This window comes from Sparus aurata, chromosome 4, assembly GCF_900880675.1.
Source record: "Sparus aurata chromosome 4, fSpaAur1.1, whole genome shotgun sequence".
In the NCBI taxonomy this organism is placed as follows: Eukaryota; Metazoa; Chordata; class Actinopteri; order Spariformes; family Sparidae; genus Sparus; species Sparus aurata.
The window spans coordinates 19,627,656-19,644,760 of record NC_044190.1 but is presented as its reverse complement, the minus strand read 5'-3'; the positions used below and the strand labels follow the sequence as shown (position 1 = coordinate 19,644,760).

The 17,105-nt window shown below is 40.3% G+C and overlaps 1 protein-coding gene across 2 annotated transcripts; it reads right to left on the bottom strand.

Moving 5' to 3' along the window:
• Positions 1–10,459: 10,459 nt before the first annotated feature.
• pcdh20 (protocadherin 20) lies at positions 10,460–14,604 on the bottom strand. Of its 2 annotated transcripts, XM_030413661.1 has the most exons (3): positions 14,465–14,604; positions 13,886–14,074; positions 10,460–13,741 (listed from the first exon to the last, which is right to left on the bottom strand). In XM_030413661.1, exons 1-3 carry the CDS (start codon positions 14,510–14,512, stop codon positions 11,453–11,455), a joined length of 2,526 nt encoding a protein of 841 aa, XP_030269521.1. In that variant the 5' UTR covers positions 14,513–14,604; the 3' UTR covers positions 10,460–11,452. The 2 variants fall into 2 exon arrangements, with proteins under 2 accessions (XP_030269521.1, XP_030269519.1); XM_030413659.1 differs by having other exon boundaries at positions 10,460–14,074.
• Between the last annotated feature and the right edge of the window lie 2,501 nt (positions 14,605–17,105).

The window sequence follows — 17,105 nt, the reverse complement described above, 5'->3', positions numbered from 1 at the left end:
TTTCAGACATTACCTGGGTACAGCGACCTGGGAAGACAACACCTTTTTGGTGGCGAGATTGCCAACTTACTTACTTACTGTGCCGTAATGCAACCTTCATTTTTGGGGGGGAAATCCCTCATCCCAGTGGGAAGGCTGAACACTGTAGGGAAAGCATGGTTTATAGGTAACCAATCGATACACAGATGGTGTCATTTTTCTACAACCATTACACTGTTCAATGAGTATTTACTCTATAATGATAAGTAGAGGAAAAAAGTTGTATTTTGCCAGTTTAATGAGAGGCAGTTGTATCTGGAACATAAAGAAACAACAGCGTCGGTAGCTTTATTAAATACTCGAAACAACTTACGTTTATGATGCCCAGACAAACAACTGTGGCCTTGAGAATAATGTATGTTCTCTCTCAGTAACCAAGCGTCAAGTCAGCTTAACATATACTGCACAAAAAGGGTTAGGGAGGAGGTCGGGGTGGATGGTTTGGCAAACAAAGCTCGTGACATGGATTATACAGTGTTGCTACTGCTTTTAACTAATGTTTGTGGTTGTAAAAAATCAGATTGCTGCATCCAGATTTCAGTTGCCAGCTCTAGGATTCCAAAAAGTAATTGCCCCAATTTTTTTTTTTCGCATACATGCAGATAAACCACCGAATCAAAGGGCTTGTAGCTGTGCAGAGAGGAATAGTTTGGCCACAGGGATTTGACAAGGAACCACTCCAAAAAGAAAAGAAAAAAAGGCCAAAAACATAAGCAAGGCTTCTGTTTGACTTAAAGCAATAAATGGCGTTTAAATGAGAAACAAAGATGAAAAGACCCTTCTGTACAACACTTTAGAGTCCCTGGATGAACATAGAGTCGGCTGAACTTGGGCCATATGGCAGATGAGCACTGGCCTCGCTAATAGGAAAACCTGAGACCAAACGAGCCACGTCACAAGCACTTATCTCTCAGCCCACCTGTTCATGTCTGTCTTTCTCTGTCCTTTAATCAACCTTCCTGCTGCACTTCCTTGCCTCTATACCTGTCTTTCCGTCTCTGCCTTTATTTTTATTTTTTTCTCCTCAGTTTCATTGCCTTCGGCTGTCGACAAGCAGAGTGCACAGGGATTAATGTCGTCTCTCTTTTTTCTTTTTCCATCTCCCTATTATTGCCATTCAATCTGTAGTGTAGTCTGCATTCGCACTCTTCTCTCGGTTTAATTTTCGGTCTTACCAACAACCCTTATTGCCTTTGTACTGACTGAAACGCTAGAAAATTACTATTACGTATGTCAAATTAGTTCCGTGGCAGGGTGTGTATGTGTTGGTGTGGGGTGTGTATGCCTAATTCTGCCCGTGCCCTTCCCACCTCTAGACACGGCATGCCTTTTCAATTATGATGTAGCAGATCAGTGATCAGCATCAATCTAAGGGGGCAAATGAGAGAAATGATGGTACACGTTTTTTTTTTTTTTTTATTCCTTCTGAAGAACTGTTGCGCAGTTTCTTCACCAAATTAGGTGAGCAGACTTAGTTCCTCTTGACAGAAGGAATGGCTTCCTGAAATGCATGAGTGGCTGATATTAACAAGGAGTGCTCATCTGGCACTTCATTAACTCAGTCTGATGCTACAGCTCGGCCAGACAGCCAGACGGTCAGACCATATAGGGCACCGCCGTGTGAAGCCTTCTCTAATTCTTTTCCAGGGGGGCAAGACGGAACACTTTACTTGGGCAACACATTCAACACTTGAACCTTTTCCAGTGAAAGCGTAATGACATCATAGTCTCCTATAATACACACTGAGCTTGAAAGCATGACTTCCAGGAAATGAAAAAATTGTAATACAGGAATAGCAAGTACATTTTCTGCAGGATCATTTGTATTATATTAAGTCTCTTGAAGGTGCAATAAGTCATATTTAGCCTACATAATGATTTAAGTTTAAAACGAAATTAGAAGAAATGAACTAAAATCATCGACCGAATCTGAAGAAAGTACAGTTTTGATGTTATGTCCAAGATTGATTGTGTTGTAGAGATATAACTACTTATAACCACTGAATAAGTGCTCTGTAGGTACTCTGTTAGTACTCAAGAGGTGATAGTCAGATGTATTGCCCTGTAGTTACACCTATGACGTGTTTGTAAGCAGCGAGTTCCCTACGCTTCACAAGCTCTCTTAGCCTTTTCAGAGTAATAAAGAAAATAATCTTACACAATCTTACAACACAATCGCACACCTTTGGAATTCAAGTTTTTTTTATCTGAAACCAATCTTTATTGTCCTGTTAACTCACCATAAAACACACTTTTTCAAATTGGAAAGAAACAAAAAAAAACTTGTAAAAATCATGTTGGTGTGTGTTTCCACTGGTCTATTTTTAAAGATAGTTGATTGTTGAGTCTCATTCCAAAATCATCCAATACTGACACTTGGGGATGGAAGGTCCAGCCTGCTACCAATGTCTCAGGACCCTGATGCTGATGAGTGACCTTAAGATTTCGAAAGCCAAGACACCAGACAACCTGCGCATACTAACAAATTCCATGAACACACAAACCTACATAAGGAATCACTGGGTAAATACGAGAACATACTAGATAAAAAGTAGACAGGGAATAGAGTCACAATGATAGCCCACATGTAATTCCACAGAAGTTCCTGACCCCAATGCAGCCACGTGTATTCTGTTATCTGGTCGTTCTGAACACCTGGGGTGTATAGCACACAAAGTTAGCCAAATTACATTAAAATATGACGCATGAGATGTAGGTCAGTTGTGCCTCTCTGCCTTCTGAGATAGGGCATCTGAGGATCTGTGGCCTCACATTTACAAATATTGCAGATCAGCACCAGCTAGTCTTATATATCTGAAATGACCCAGGAAGAACTGGTGAATTAAAAAATAAATTGAAAAAACAAAACAAAACAGAGAGCATCAGGATGTCAGACCTTTGGGAGCAAATTAAGCTGAGCAAACCAAAAGAGAAAGAAAACAGACAAAAAGTACAGTTTGTTAACCGTTGGCATATCAATATAACATGGCTTTGAACTTTTAAATGAAAATCATCATTAGTTTCCCCTTTACCAGTTCTGCTGTCGATTCTTTGAGGGTCCATGTAGCTCTGTTCTGTATCAGTCCAGAGAGAGCCAGTGGGGAAACAGAGTCGGCTGAGTAAAGAGTCATTGGAGGGCGAGTCAGTGGTCTGTAAAGCCAGGCTCTCTTTGAAAAACAGAAATACTGATGTTCCTTGTAGTCAACCAGCCAGAGCATATTATTTCATTAAAATTCTCTACTCATTAGTTAGTTAGTTCACTTTTAGAAATATATTTTCCGCTCCAATTAAACACAAGCATCCACAGGCCTGCATAAAGAACACCATTTTGGAAGCAAGCCAGCTCAACAGTTGATGTGAGCGAACATCGTTGCTCCAAGGGCTACATTTCAGTCAACTTAAAGAGCTAGGAACGTGTAAACTTTGTAATGTAATTCACATAGAATGTTGTCAAACAAATTGAGGGGTTGCACTGGGAATTCCTCTTTTTCAGTCTGAGGTCAAACCATAGAGGGTGACGTTAGCTGTACAGATGGGTCGGCCTTCTGACTTTGAAGAGTGAGGAAGCTGATTTTTATTGACAATTTTTAGAAAAGATTCTGACATTTATAAGTGTCAAAGGCATTCTTTTAAGCCACATCAGCTTTTGTGAGTGTTTGCACATGCTGATGTTTAGGATTTACTGGTGGTGAGAGTGTGGAAGGACATGCCCTTAAGTTAAGTAGCCTTACTGCTAATTTAGTAACACTGTGCATGCATTCATTTTATCTGAGGAATTCACACATTGTTTTAAAATCCTTATTGTCTATTAGAAGAACAATGTTTAAACAACACATTTAAAGTACTAAAGGGGATTGATTTATATACAAAGAAAAAGAGAGATCATCTCTTATTACTAGCTGCAAGCACTGTAGCTAAACACGTAAGGAAAAAGCTAAATAAAATAAGCTCATTAGAAAAAAATAAATAATCACTTTATGCAGAAGATGCAATTGTGTTACCAACAATGTAAAAAAAAACCTGTCCAACTGTGAATGAAAAAAAAAAGTACACTTTAAATGCAGGATTTAAATATGGACTTTTCATGGAATGATACAATTCCAAAAGAAGAGATGAATTCCTTCAAACACAAAACTGGAAGTTAGCCCCTTTGAGCAGGGGCGGTTCTTGGGGGGGCAACAGGGGCCAGTGCCCCCGTAACTCTGAGTCTGGACCCCCCTGTGGCCCCCCTGACAGGGAGTCTGCATTAATAATACAATGACCGATTTCTTGCAATGATTTTGTTCTGAAGGGAAAGGCAGAAATAAAGTGTCTCAGCAGTTTACTACCCAATCAAAATTGCTGAAATTGTAAACACTGCTTTGTCTGAATGAGGGATTTATCCTTTTTTCCGGGTTTTATGTGCTCCCTAACAAAAAAGCCGGCCCCAACCTGGCCCCCCTATTAAAACTGGTCAAGAACCGCCACTGCCTTTGAGGTCCCTGTATACTGCTCTCCCCAAAGGAGCTAACTTCCAATTTTGTGAAAAAAAGGCATGCTAAAGTTTAGTTGAAGCTAATATGAGAGGCACAATTATGCCCAATCAAGTCGCTTACATAAATAGGTAAGCCACCGATGAGCCATAATGTTCGACTGAAATAAGCTTGTTCAATTTGAGCAGCAATTACTAAGAGAGCAGCACTGCCAACCCAAAAATGTTACGTGCTTGTGCTTGATGTTAACTTTGTCTCGATACACTTGAGGAATTAGGCTGCAGCATGTATCAAATATGCCAAGCTGATTCAACACAACTCCACAGATAAAAAGGAAAGGTCTTTATTTGATTGTCTAAGTGTGCCCTAAACTGTTAAACGATATCCTACTTATCTGCTCAAAGCTTCCGCCATATCAACTTATGTTAATGTATAACATTGTGTCACAGTTAATTTAAAAAAAAAACAACTCACCTATTGCTGAACTCCTACAACACCAACAACGTACGCGCAACATCACTTCACACAGTTAGACTTGCTTATCAGATTATGTTGTTTTGTATTTAGTCATGAAATCTTGCTTGGAATTTTGACAAAGGAAAAATCTTACAGAGCAAAGCTTTAAATACATATTATCACGTTAAACACTACACCAAGGTCAATTAATTGGCATTTCAACTGTGACTAATTGTAGGCCAAAGATAATGCGCACATAAGGTGGCGACAAGTAGGTTTCCAACAATGTTCAAAACAAGTGTTCAACAGGTATGTATTTAAGTCTTGCACATGTCCACATTAATGTTGTTTTGTGTTATACTGGTATATCAGTTAGAAAATATTTTCCAGCAGTGACAAGGGTAAACGAACATCAGGAAAATTTGGCCCATAAATAAACACTTTGTCGGAATCTCTTGTCTTTCTTTCTTTCTTTTCTTCTTGCACTGGTCAAATATTGAACATGGACGAATCAGTCATACAACTACAGACATTCCTCTTAATCTGAGGAGTGCCTAGTTCCACTCGTTATAACTGGTTAGGAACTACCCAAGTAAATGTTCTCACAGTTCTTCTGCTAAAACCTTTCCTCGAATCATTCATTGGTGAATCATGTATAAATCTAAAATGGTACCTGTGGGTTTGGATATATGTCAATGCTTTTGATATGACTGATCTATATACTACATGATCAACTTGGTTCATTGAAAAGCTAGCATTCAAAAACAAGAAAAAATGCCCATTACCAACACTCAGCAATAGCATGTCACTGGCCCACAAGAGACTGAAAGAAATCCTTTGAACAGTGTTATATTGTGCTGTAAATGACTGGGTCATGGTTACTGTTTCTGTCAGAAAAGGCTCTCTGAAGATGTGTAATGATGGCCTTTGAATGAATTGGCCATTTACTAGGAATCAGCTTATGATGAAGTCTGCCTTCACAAAGACTGGTGACACTACATTCCAGGCAGCATTTCACTACATAACAAACAAATAAGCAGTTAGCAAACCTGAGTCCAACACCTAGAAGTGTTTTCTTAAGCTGTTATTTTAGTAAATGTGCGCTGCACGCACATGATCAGCAAAACATTTTTGTTTCAGTGTGTTACATAGTGAAAGTTTCTTTTTGCGACACTGGGAATTCTGTCTGAAAAATATCTGATCTCCACAGCTGACATAGTTCATTGTGAACCCTTTCAACAGATACATCATCAATATCAGGAATGCTGATTCTTTTAACGGGAGCCGATAAACTGTTGAAACAACATCATCCAAATGAACTGCCTCAGGGTTGGGATGGGTGGATATATTCCGTGGTAGGACCAGGCGGTAATAAATTGTTGTTGGGAAATACATTGCCGCAGTTAATTCCCCAGAAGCCCCCATGTGTTTTGCTGAGATGAAACTGGATGAAATGGAGAGAAAAATAGGGACAGAGGAATAAAGCAAATTAGTAACGTAATCCACGGCAGGATCAAAAGAGTGCGACTGGATTATATTTTGTTGCATCAAAGGAAATGAAAGATGTTTCAGATCAAAGGCAGTGATTTTCAGCAGGAGAATATGGAGATGCATTATTGAGTATGGCGAACAAAGTGTGTGTGTGTGTGTGTGTAGGGGGTGTATTTGATGTCATAACTTGGGAAATGTAGCCTCTCCTATTCAGCACACCAGTGTAACCCAACCTGGGCCTCTCATTGTGTCTTTATTTGTTTGATTTCAAGGCAGGGGCATTACAATAAAGCCAATCTGGAAATGGGATCGGGCTGTGACTGATGGTAATTACTTGCTGTCTACACCATTAAGAATTTAATGTAATTTCAGATAGACCTTCCTGGAGGGAGAAAGAGAGAGAGAGAAAGAGAGAGAGAGAGAGAGAGAGAGAGAAAGAGAGAGAGTTTGCATTGGCTCCTTATGTTTATCTTGTGTGTCTGCTTTAGAATGATGTCTTTTTAATAACCTGCATATAATATGAAGTATAGACCACTAATCCCTGGGGTCACAATGAGTTCAAGAACCTGAATTAATCCAAGTCACCCGTACACTGTCCAATCTGCCCCGGTCTGAAGATATCAGGAGGAATACTGCATCGGGAGGTGATCAGTCATGTGGAAAAGCTGTCTGGTATGTCTAGGGTGACCCTCTTTCCAGCTGTTTCCAGCCATGTAAAACTCAGAGCAGGATTGCTGTAATGAGACAGAGATATCTAAATGACACTACTGAAGGTTAAAAACTATTAACCTTGGATTTAAGGGTCATTCAAAGGATCATGTTAGCCGGGGGGAATGTATAGATAAAATTGCTATTTGATACTGTACTGGAGGATCTGGACTTACTGACTGCAGAACAAAATTGCCAGGGCTGCTGACACAAGCAGCAGATTTGTATTTCAACAGACAAATCTGGATTTGACTGCATATACCACCCCAAGCTGTGGATAGAGTTTGTTGAGTTGTGGTCATTTAAATGCTAGCTGCAAACAAAACTTATGTCGGTCAGTTGACTACTTTGGACCAGACTGAAATATGACAACTAAGGGATGGCTTGCCATAAAATGTGCTACACAGCATTCAAGATGAAGATGAAAAGACTTTGGTAATAATGTGAAGTTCAATTTGAAAGTGAAACATTTAAACGTTAAGGGATTGGCACAAACTTTGGAAAAGACATTCATGGTTCTCAGACGTTATAAATACATGACTCTGACGATCTCCTGAATTGTTATTTAATGTCACCATGAGGTTAACATTTGAGATTTTGAGTGTACATTCTTGAGTATAGTGCTGCAGGGATAATGTGTTTAATGCTTAAGTTAGCATTGCCCTAGTCCCCTTGCTAGTGGGACTTCTCCATAGGATTTTGGATTTTTGCAGAAAAGCTCTGTGGCAAACCAAAGCCTTGATACATGTTTTGTTCAACAAGATTAATATTCACAAGTGAACACATCTTTTATGAAATCTGAAGCGTGAATGCAATTGCCAGAAGTAGAAAGCTAATGCTACTGTAAACTCTAAACAAGATACATCACGGACATATGACTTTGTCACCACTACTGTTCTGTAGGCCTGTACACACTTTATAAAGTGATAAATCTACAAGTTGCACAGTATGAGTTGGAATAGTGTGCATAAGCGCAATTATAACCCTACACTTAAGACAAATAATTTCCATTCCCATCAGCTTCAGTTATAGTCAGCAAATGTTATGATGCCACAATGCTAAACCAAAATGCTAAACATGGTCAACATCCCTGCTCAGAATTAGCACATTGCATTACATTGTCATGTTAGCAGGTTAACATGCTGGCGCTAATATTTATTTCAGCTAGCTGTAGTGTCAGGGAGTTGCTATCTGGCTGCAGACTCTTAGTCATGTTAAAAAGTGTTGATTCATGGGTAGTTTTTCAGCATGAAGATACTGATGATGCTATGGGCCACCATACAACAAAATAATGCGTAAAAATAGAAGATGCATAGGAAGAGAGGGTATCTCTGTTATTTTGCCCACCCCATGACAATCAAAACATATGAAAAACTAAACTAAAAAAACATATCCAAAACATATAATTCCATTACTGAATTAGGATTATGACTGTAATGCTAGAGTAAAAGAAATGTGATGTCTTGATCAAACTTTCCCCTTTATTAACCAATGCTATTGTTTGTTATCTCAAACAGGAGCATACTCTATCATCATAACAGCTTGGCTTAAGTCACAATAGGCCTGAAGGGCTTGTATGACTGTTGTGTTTCCTGTCTCAAAGCGCTGAGGGAGAATGACTAATTGAAACAGTCGGAGTGGGTGAGAGAGAAAGGTGATACAGTGAAATAAGACCTGCGATTGTTATTACTGCAATTAATCATATGCTGTAATTGTTTGCTCAGCGTTAAAACAAACATAAATGTAAAGTTGTGCAGAAACCAAATTTTGTATCACTTGGCTGCAAACAACCATTCTCTGAGCAGCAGACTTATTTATTATAGCCAGGTATGGAATGAATCACCAAGGTATCGATTCAGTATTGATTCTACTCGGTAAATGGGAGGTTTGATCATGACATAGCACCTGGCTTGCTAAGGGTGCAGCATTTGAGCGTGTTCCGACAGCAAAGAAATATTTTATCTAAAGTTTTCTGGATACTTTCCTGCATAGTGAAGGGATATAAAGAATACCCACAAATATGGGTTGATCTTGGATAAAACTTACGATGCTACCTGTTCAAGATGATAACCATGTTGCATGCCTGACTGTCACTTCATGCAATTTCTGTTCTTGGTGTTATTACAGCACCTATATTGTGATGAAATCACTGTCTGAATACACAGTGTGTGTATGATTATCATCTTTCAGCCTATTTGTTGGGTGTACAGTCGGGCCAGAGGTGATTACTGAGGATTACACTGAGCTGTTTCCAGCCTGATGTGCGGCGCTTACATGACGTGCTTCCGTCCTGAAATGCTGATTATAACTCGCGAAGTGTGTACATCTGTGAAAACATTCCCCGGCACAGGTTTGTTAATTTTTTCCTGTTGTGTGAGAGCCAAACCCGAAACAGGTTTTAAAATGACATCACACAATAGAGTTCCTCACTTGGGAGTATGCCTAGTTAGCAGGAACACAAAGAGTCCTAAAACCTTTCTATACACAAGCATAACACCAAACACACAAAGGCATAAGGCAAAGGAATATCAGCTATGCAAAGCAAAAGACACTACGGGTTCATCAGGACGAACAGAAAGCAGCAAAATCACCTGGTTGGATTTCTTGCATGATAAATTGGTGCTTGTACCCACATTAGATTGATTCCAAATACCCTTCAAGAAACATTGCTTGGAGTAAATGGATTTGATCCTCAAGGGAGCAGCTGTAGCAACAAGTACAAGTGTGACTGCGGGTGTTACCACACCAGCTCTGACCTATGCAGGTGATGACAACAACAACACAGGCGCCCAGGCTTTTGATCCGCAACTGTTTCAGGGTGACCTGAAGTACAGTGCACTAGGTAACTTGTACAGCAGATTCAATCTCGTCTGGAGAGGACGTGATCTAAACTGGGCTCGGTGTGACAAATATTGTACTTGATTATTCATAATCTGCTGAACAGGTTCTCATTGATTTCCTTGATGTTACCTAATCAGCAAGGATTTGACCATGACGTTAATTATGGTTTATTTTGTTTGTTTCTCAGTTTGTTGCAATCCAAAATATAGGCCTGTTTTCTTAAAGCGCTTTTAAATGGAATTGATATGAAAACTTGAAAAAAAAAATTCTACTTAGCTGTTGTTTAATTGTAAAACACATTTAACAAACTGCCAATCAACAGTGAAAGTTGTGCCTCTAAACCTTCCTCAAGAAGTTCTTAAAGGCACACATTTGAAAATATGTACTATATACAGTTTCTATGTGACATCAATACAGAAGAAACTCCAATGTATTATAAAAATAAAGCATCTTTAATAGTTCATTTGATTTTCTTTCACAAACACTTAGCATGTTTTCACAGACACGTTGAGAATTGCACGATTGTGTAAAGACTGAAGAAGTTTCATGACAAAGAGGTTTGGACACAAACTGTTACTACTGTGAGCCTGGAAGTAGGACATCTGGTTTCTAACCGTGGCTCTAAGACATCATACAGGATTCTGTTAAGAAAAATATTCCATTCAAGGTCCCGTTACAGTGCTGGCTTTTTCGGGGCCTAAGATTTAAGAGTTTAGATATTCTTTTGGTTAATCAAGTGCTTTCACTTTCCGCACTGGATTATCATATTCATCATTCTGAATGCTTTGAAAGGGTATTTGTGCATAGTGTGTAAGCATATACAGTATACAACACAACTATAGAATCTGATGCGAGCTCTCCAAAACATAGCAGGATTACAATACCTTAAATAAAATAGTACATTTTGATTATCCTTTTCTGTATCAATGATTTTTTTTTAACATTCATGGTCACTTTATGAATATAGCTAAATATTTTTTTGATAAATAAATACATTTGATTGTGCAGGGTTGTGTATTGAGATGCAAACTTTCTCAAACTGTAATGAAAAAAGAAACATTTGTTGTGCCTTGAACTGTCTTTTGTCCTCTTCATGCAATGAAAAAGTTTTCTATAAAGTTGTAAAACATTTTGTACAATATATACACAGGATCTTGCTCTTATGACTTTGTAATGAGGCTGTAATTACCTTGAGGCCCATACTAATTTATCCCATGCTTTGGTTTTGTGACGCTTCACATCTGAATTAGTGTCATAGTTCAAAGAGGTTCAGAGCCGAGTAGAGAATGGTACCGTGTGCCCGTTTTGATTCACAATGTATTGCGGTAATAACAATCATTACATTGCACACAGAGCAACTTCATGTAAGAACTTCAATTCTTACAGTGGGTTTTGTAAACATTCATGTAAACAGTGCTGGTTTTGGATGTGTGGACAACTGAATATCAGATGTTTGAGATCTGCCTGAGTTTTCTGTTCACAACCTGTGTTGAGTCATTCTTCCTTTTTAATGGCATCTCCACTTCTGAGCTTTTTTTTCGGTGCTTTTTAAATCTCTTACAGCATATGTAAGATGTCAGTGAAACAACCATGAAGAACAGCCCAAGACATGTAACTGAAAGCACAATGAGGACGGGCTGACAGGGGAACAGCTCATACCTCTCAGGCCCCTCTCTCATCTGGCCAATGTACCAGGGCCTCTCCTCTACTTCAATGTCAGCCTCTCTGGTCAGCAGACTCTGTATGTAGCTCTCATTGCTTACTGTTTCATTGACAAAAAAGTTGACCATGACTGTTGAGTACAGCGGTTCAGGCTGACCGTGATCACTGACCTTCACCAGAAGGCTGTAGAGGCCGCGGTTGCTGAGCTCCCTCTTTAACGTGATATTTCCTGTTTCTGGGTCAATGGCAAATGACCCTGGTTCGCCACCTTTCCTCTTAACGATACTATATGCGATCACAGCATTCATTCCTGTGTCTTTATCCACAGCATAGACTTCCGTGATTGATGTTCCTGGTAGAGTATTGGGCAGTACTAGCATGTAAGACTGATTGGATTGAGGAAAGAGGACAATAGGCGGGTTGTCATTTACATCCAACAATAGCACGGTCACCATAGTAATGCAGGAAAGCGCAGGCTCACCACCATCGATGGCCTCGATCCACAGTTGGTATGTCCCTTGCTGCTCACGGTCGAGTGATGTCTTGGCCCTCAGTGTCCCTCGTCCTGTGTCTATCATGAAGATGTCACTGCCGTTTAGGATGGAAAGCGCCACCCAACCATTTTCCCCTGCATCAGCATCTGTCACAGAGAGGACCCCAATCTCCCCGTATCCAGGGAAGTTCTCTGGCACAAAGAACGTGAAGTCCTTATTGATGAAGCGTGGACTATTGTCATTGCGGTCTTGCACAGTCACCACCACAGTGGCTATCGATTCTCTCCTGGGTGTCCCCTGGTCCACAGCTCTGACGATGAACCGGTACGTCTCTTTCTCCTCACGGTCCAGCGTTGTGGCCACAGTCAGGACACCTGTGACACGATCTACCAAAAAGATCCCTGGGGCATCACCTCCAAGGAGGTAGATGACCTCTCCTCGGCTTTCGCTGTCCTGGTCTGTGGCTTGGAGCTGGGTCAAAAAGGTGTTTGGTGGATTGTTCTCTTCCACAGATATTTTCACCAAAGATTGTTCAAACACGGGTGCGTTATCATTCTCATCCAAAACCTGCACCTTCAGGAAGGTCTTGATGATGAGATCTTGTGAATTCTTAGCGACCACAATTAGCTCATACTCCTGTGTCTTCTCATAGTCCAAGGGCTCTGTAGTCTCCAGCAGGTATTCGTTCTTTAACAGTTGATAGGGGCCAAGCCTGAAGGGACCAGTCCCTTCCAAATGGCAGTCAACCCTTTGGTTCATATCAATATTTTTGACAGTAAAAAAAGCTATTGGAGAAAATGTTGGCTCAGACTCCTTTACTGTCACCACACCATCCTTTTCTGGTGCAATGTAGCGGGGTATGATAGCAGGGGGTCCTGTAACAACTTTGATAATATGGACAGTAACCGTGGCAACAGCAGGAATACAACCAGGCCCATTGGCCAGAATAGTGAGTTTGTAAAACGTGGCCGTGCCAGTGTCTATTTTCCCTGCTAGCTTGATCACCCCTGTGATTTTGTCCAAATGGAACAAGCTCCTGGTGTCCCTTGGCACACGTTCACTGTAAGCATAGCTGATCTGAGCATTAGCACCAAGGTCAGGGTCAAAAGCATGTAGACGTGCCAAATGGGCCCCTTTGGTGGTATTCCCATGCAGAGTGACATTAATTTGTGACTCTGTGAATTTGGGGCAGTTATCATTGACATCTGTGATGACAATTTTTAAAGTAGCTGCACCGAGTAGAGGAGGGGTCCCTCCATCCTCTGCAATGATATCTGTAATGTATTCAGCCTGGGTTTCCCTGTCTAAAGCATCTGTCACAATGAGAAAGGGTGTCCGCTCACCCCCCTCATTCTCCTCCACATCCAATGTGAACACGCCAAAGTCATTAACAAGCCAATAGGTCTGGACTCCGTGAAGACCCAGGTCGGGATCAACTGCAGACTGCTCCACCGCATACCGAGCATTGATGGGAGTGTGTTCTGGGACAGACATAGTGATCTCATCCACGGGGAACTTGGGCCTGTTGTCATTCACGTCCTCAATATAGATCTTTACTTTGACGAGCTGAAAGTATTGCTGAGGCAGAACAAACACATCCAGTGAGAGGACACATCCCTGCCCGTTCGAGTTATCAGGACAGAGAGTCTCCCTGTCAATCTCTGTAGCAGATGTGTAAAGCTCCCCCGTGGTATTATTTAGGTTCACATACTGTTCACTGACCTTCTTTTGCAGGAGATTGAATAAAAAGGGGGGCTCAACAGTGAAATCCAAATTTAAGTCCACTCCAATGGCCCCTATGAAGGTTCCCCTGGGTAATCCCTCCTTTATCTTATAGATGAGCTCCTTTGCTTGGCTGAAGTTTGCAAAACAGGAAAGAGGGCTGGAGTAAAGCAGGAGGATGCACAATCCCTGCAACACAAGATAATTGAAGATAATAAAGTTAAATAGACTTGCATTATGGATGAGATTTGCAAAATGTATTATTATTCAGTGTGAACATTAATATTTGGTTTTATTAGCTCTAGGGAAACGTGCAACACTGATTTGATGTGTACTGTATTAAATTACACTTTACTCCCTTTGTGATAACTATTTATCCTTGATATTAGATTGGGTAAGAGTTTAAGGGTTTTTAAAAAAAAACAAAAAAAAAACACAAACAGTGGTGAAGAGGAAAAGGGGCCTAGTCATGTCTCTGTCTTAATAGTGAAAAATAGTATACACAGTATCATAACAGGTTACTTGCAGTTGTGTTAAAGTGAATTCAGTCTGTAAAAAAAGAACTATGATCAAACTTACCCATATTCCTCCTCTTTTGCTAAGGCTGATGTGTCTGCTGTTGAACATGTTTATGTCCTAGTCCAGCACTGTCCACTTACAGCAGGAAGAGTGGCAGCTTAAGTAACCTAGGCATTTTGAGCGTTGAGCAGTGCAGATCTCTGCTGAGTGCTATGCCTTATTGCTATCTGACTTGAACAAGTCATTCATCCCAGTGCTGGCTTAAGACACTCCCACCGTATGCAAATCAGCCCCTAGTGCTAACCAATGAGGTCTGGTGGCCACCGGGAAAACGACTTCAGCAGATTCTTCTTCAGTGCATTCTGTCACGGCACATTAACACACACCTTTACTTTCAAAACACGTGTGTACACACACACACACACACACACACACACACACACACACACACACACACACAAACACACCCATGTTGTCAGAGCAAGCTGCATTCCTTGTATTCCCGTGGCAAGTGAATGAAAGCATAATGATTACCAACTGAGCTTATGATGACATGGGAGACTAAGCAAGATGTAAAATAACCACAGCCGAGAGATTACATTAATCCAGCATTAGTTAAAAAACACTGTGATAAAAAAAAAAACTGTACAGATTGAATTAAAGAAAGCGTATAATGATAGAATAATGACGCATAATGTTTCTTCCAACCCCTAACCTTTGAATATTAATAGATAGATAGATAGATAGATAGATAGATAGATAGATAGATTAACAAAGACATTATTCCTAAATCTAGAATCAATGCAAACTTTACAACAAACTGTGACATTAATTTTATGTTTATTTTTCTACATATGTCTGAAATCAATGAAAAAGCTTATTAATATCATAAACAAAGCCAGCAGAGAGGTGATCTTGGCATCATAAGTGGTGCTATGGTCTGACTCTGGATTGAGCCTTTAACTAAATCAACCCCCTAATCCTCATGTGTTCTAAATGCCAGGCCAGCTGTTTGCTGGGATTGGAAGCATACTGCTCAGAGAAATAGAGTGATTGAAGTTCTCTGGAAATGGGCAGATTGAGACAGCCACACACACACACACATTTTGCCTCATACTGCGATAGGTCTTTGCTGTCATTCCTCATCATTATGGTCTGGTAGATGGACAATACTGTGGCCCAAACTCCTTTTTATTTCCTCTTATTACTTGATGAGATTATAGAAAGAAACCAAATCTCTGCAAGCTCTATGAGGCGCTTTGCACAATATGCAGAATATTTGACTGACACTATATTTACATGGATCGGCTACAAATCCATCTTGTATCCAGCATCGAGAGTTTTTTCGGTCCGTGCTAGGAGCTCAGAAATATTTCTGTAAACACAGACTGTAGGCACAGTGGACGGAGAGGCTCTGGAGCGTGGGAAAGCAGCAGATCAGGGAAATGAGAGTCATTTGAGAGCTGCCTTGAGGTGCGGAGAGTCGGAGGTGTTCAGCTGTTGATCATGATTGAGGAGTCAGTCCAGAGTCAGTCACCTCAGATGACACAACAGAAACTTTACTGAATATATAGTTTCACGAGAAAAATGTGTTTAAAAAGCAAAAAGCAGCTGATTGAAGACCTCTGTTAAGATACTGCATATTGAAAACCGCATAATTTGAGATGGTGATGGAGTTTTTGTTCTATTTTTTTTTACAGACTAAGTCTATCATGTTCTTCATGAAAATCCCCTTTTCATGGAGAACATGAATGAAAAAGGGGGGATTTCATTTATGGGTTAGGGTTAGGGTTAGACATCATGGTTGCCAAATCTTTATAGACCTGGGATTTGTATTTACGACAGTGGTGTTGCACAGTGGGGGACACCAAATCGTATCCAATTGTTCTCCCACACAGAAACAGAGAGAAGAAAATCCTGGAATCCGTCCCTTTATCCAGCTCACACCACAAGTTAATAATGCCTTTTCTGGCCTGAGACCCGTCCTCCATCCAATTTAGATGGAAATCTCTTCGGTAGTTGCTGTGTTATCGTGCTGACAACCAACAGACCAATCAACCAACTACTGGCAGATCTGTCAATCCTGTAAATCCACACGACTTCAAACACTTCCCCGTAGGTTGCAATTGTGACATTTATTTAGACTCATTGAATGTGTCAAACACAGACTCCGGTATCACAAAAGAAAGCATGTTGGAGACAACAAACATGTTGTATGTTGCAGTCTATGTCAGCTTTACATTACTTACTGTGGAGTGGTTGCATTACAAGGAGCTGTAACACAAAGGCCAGTGATGCTACGTATCTGTTAACCTGATACTGTGACCTCTGTGTCCGTTTGTCCCCCCTCCCGCCCCCCGTCCCCCGTCATCTCTCAGCTCTTCTCAATGTCATAAGAAATAGGATGAGGATCTGGGACAAGAAACATTTTGGTAAAGGTAATGCTATTTGTTCCAAAATTAGTGTAAAATTCAAAATAGTTCAATCATAAATGCCATTGTATTACAGATACATGAATCATGTTGCCGGAACAGAAATAGGTTCATACCATGTTACAATTCGGTATTCTGGTCCAGCCAGTGACCTTTGCTGCATGGCATACCGAGTTCTTTATTTTCATTTCCTGTCATTCTCCATTTAACTTACAAAGAAAAACCTTAGAAACAACTCTAAAAAATCTAATTGGTTTTGAAATAACTTT

Excerpts from the sequence above, each read along its gene's own strand:
- pcdh20 (XM_030413659.1), bottom strand. The coding sequence starts at position 14,512 with ATGTTCAACAGCAGACACATCAGCCTTAGCAAAAGAGGAGGAATATGG. Across the intron at positions 14,075-14,464 it reads GCAAAAGAGGAGGAATATGG|GGATTGTGCATCCTCCTGCT; the intron begins GTAAGTTTGATC and ends CTTGTGTTGCAG.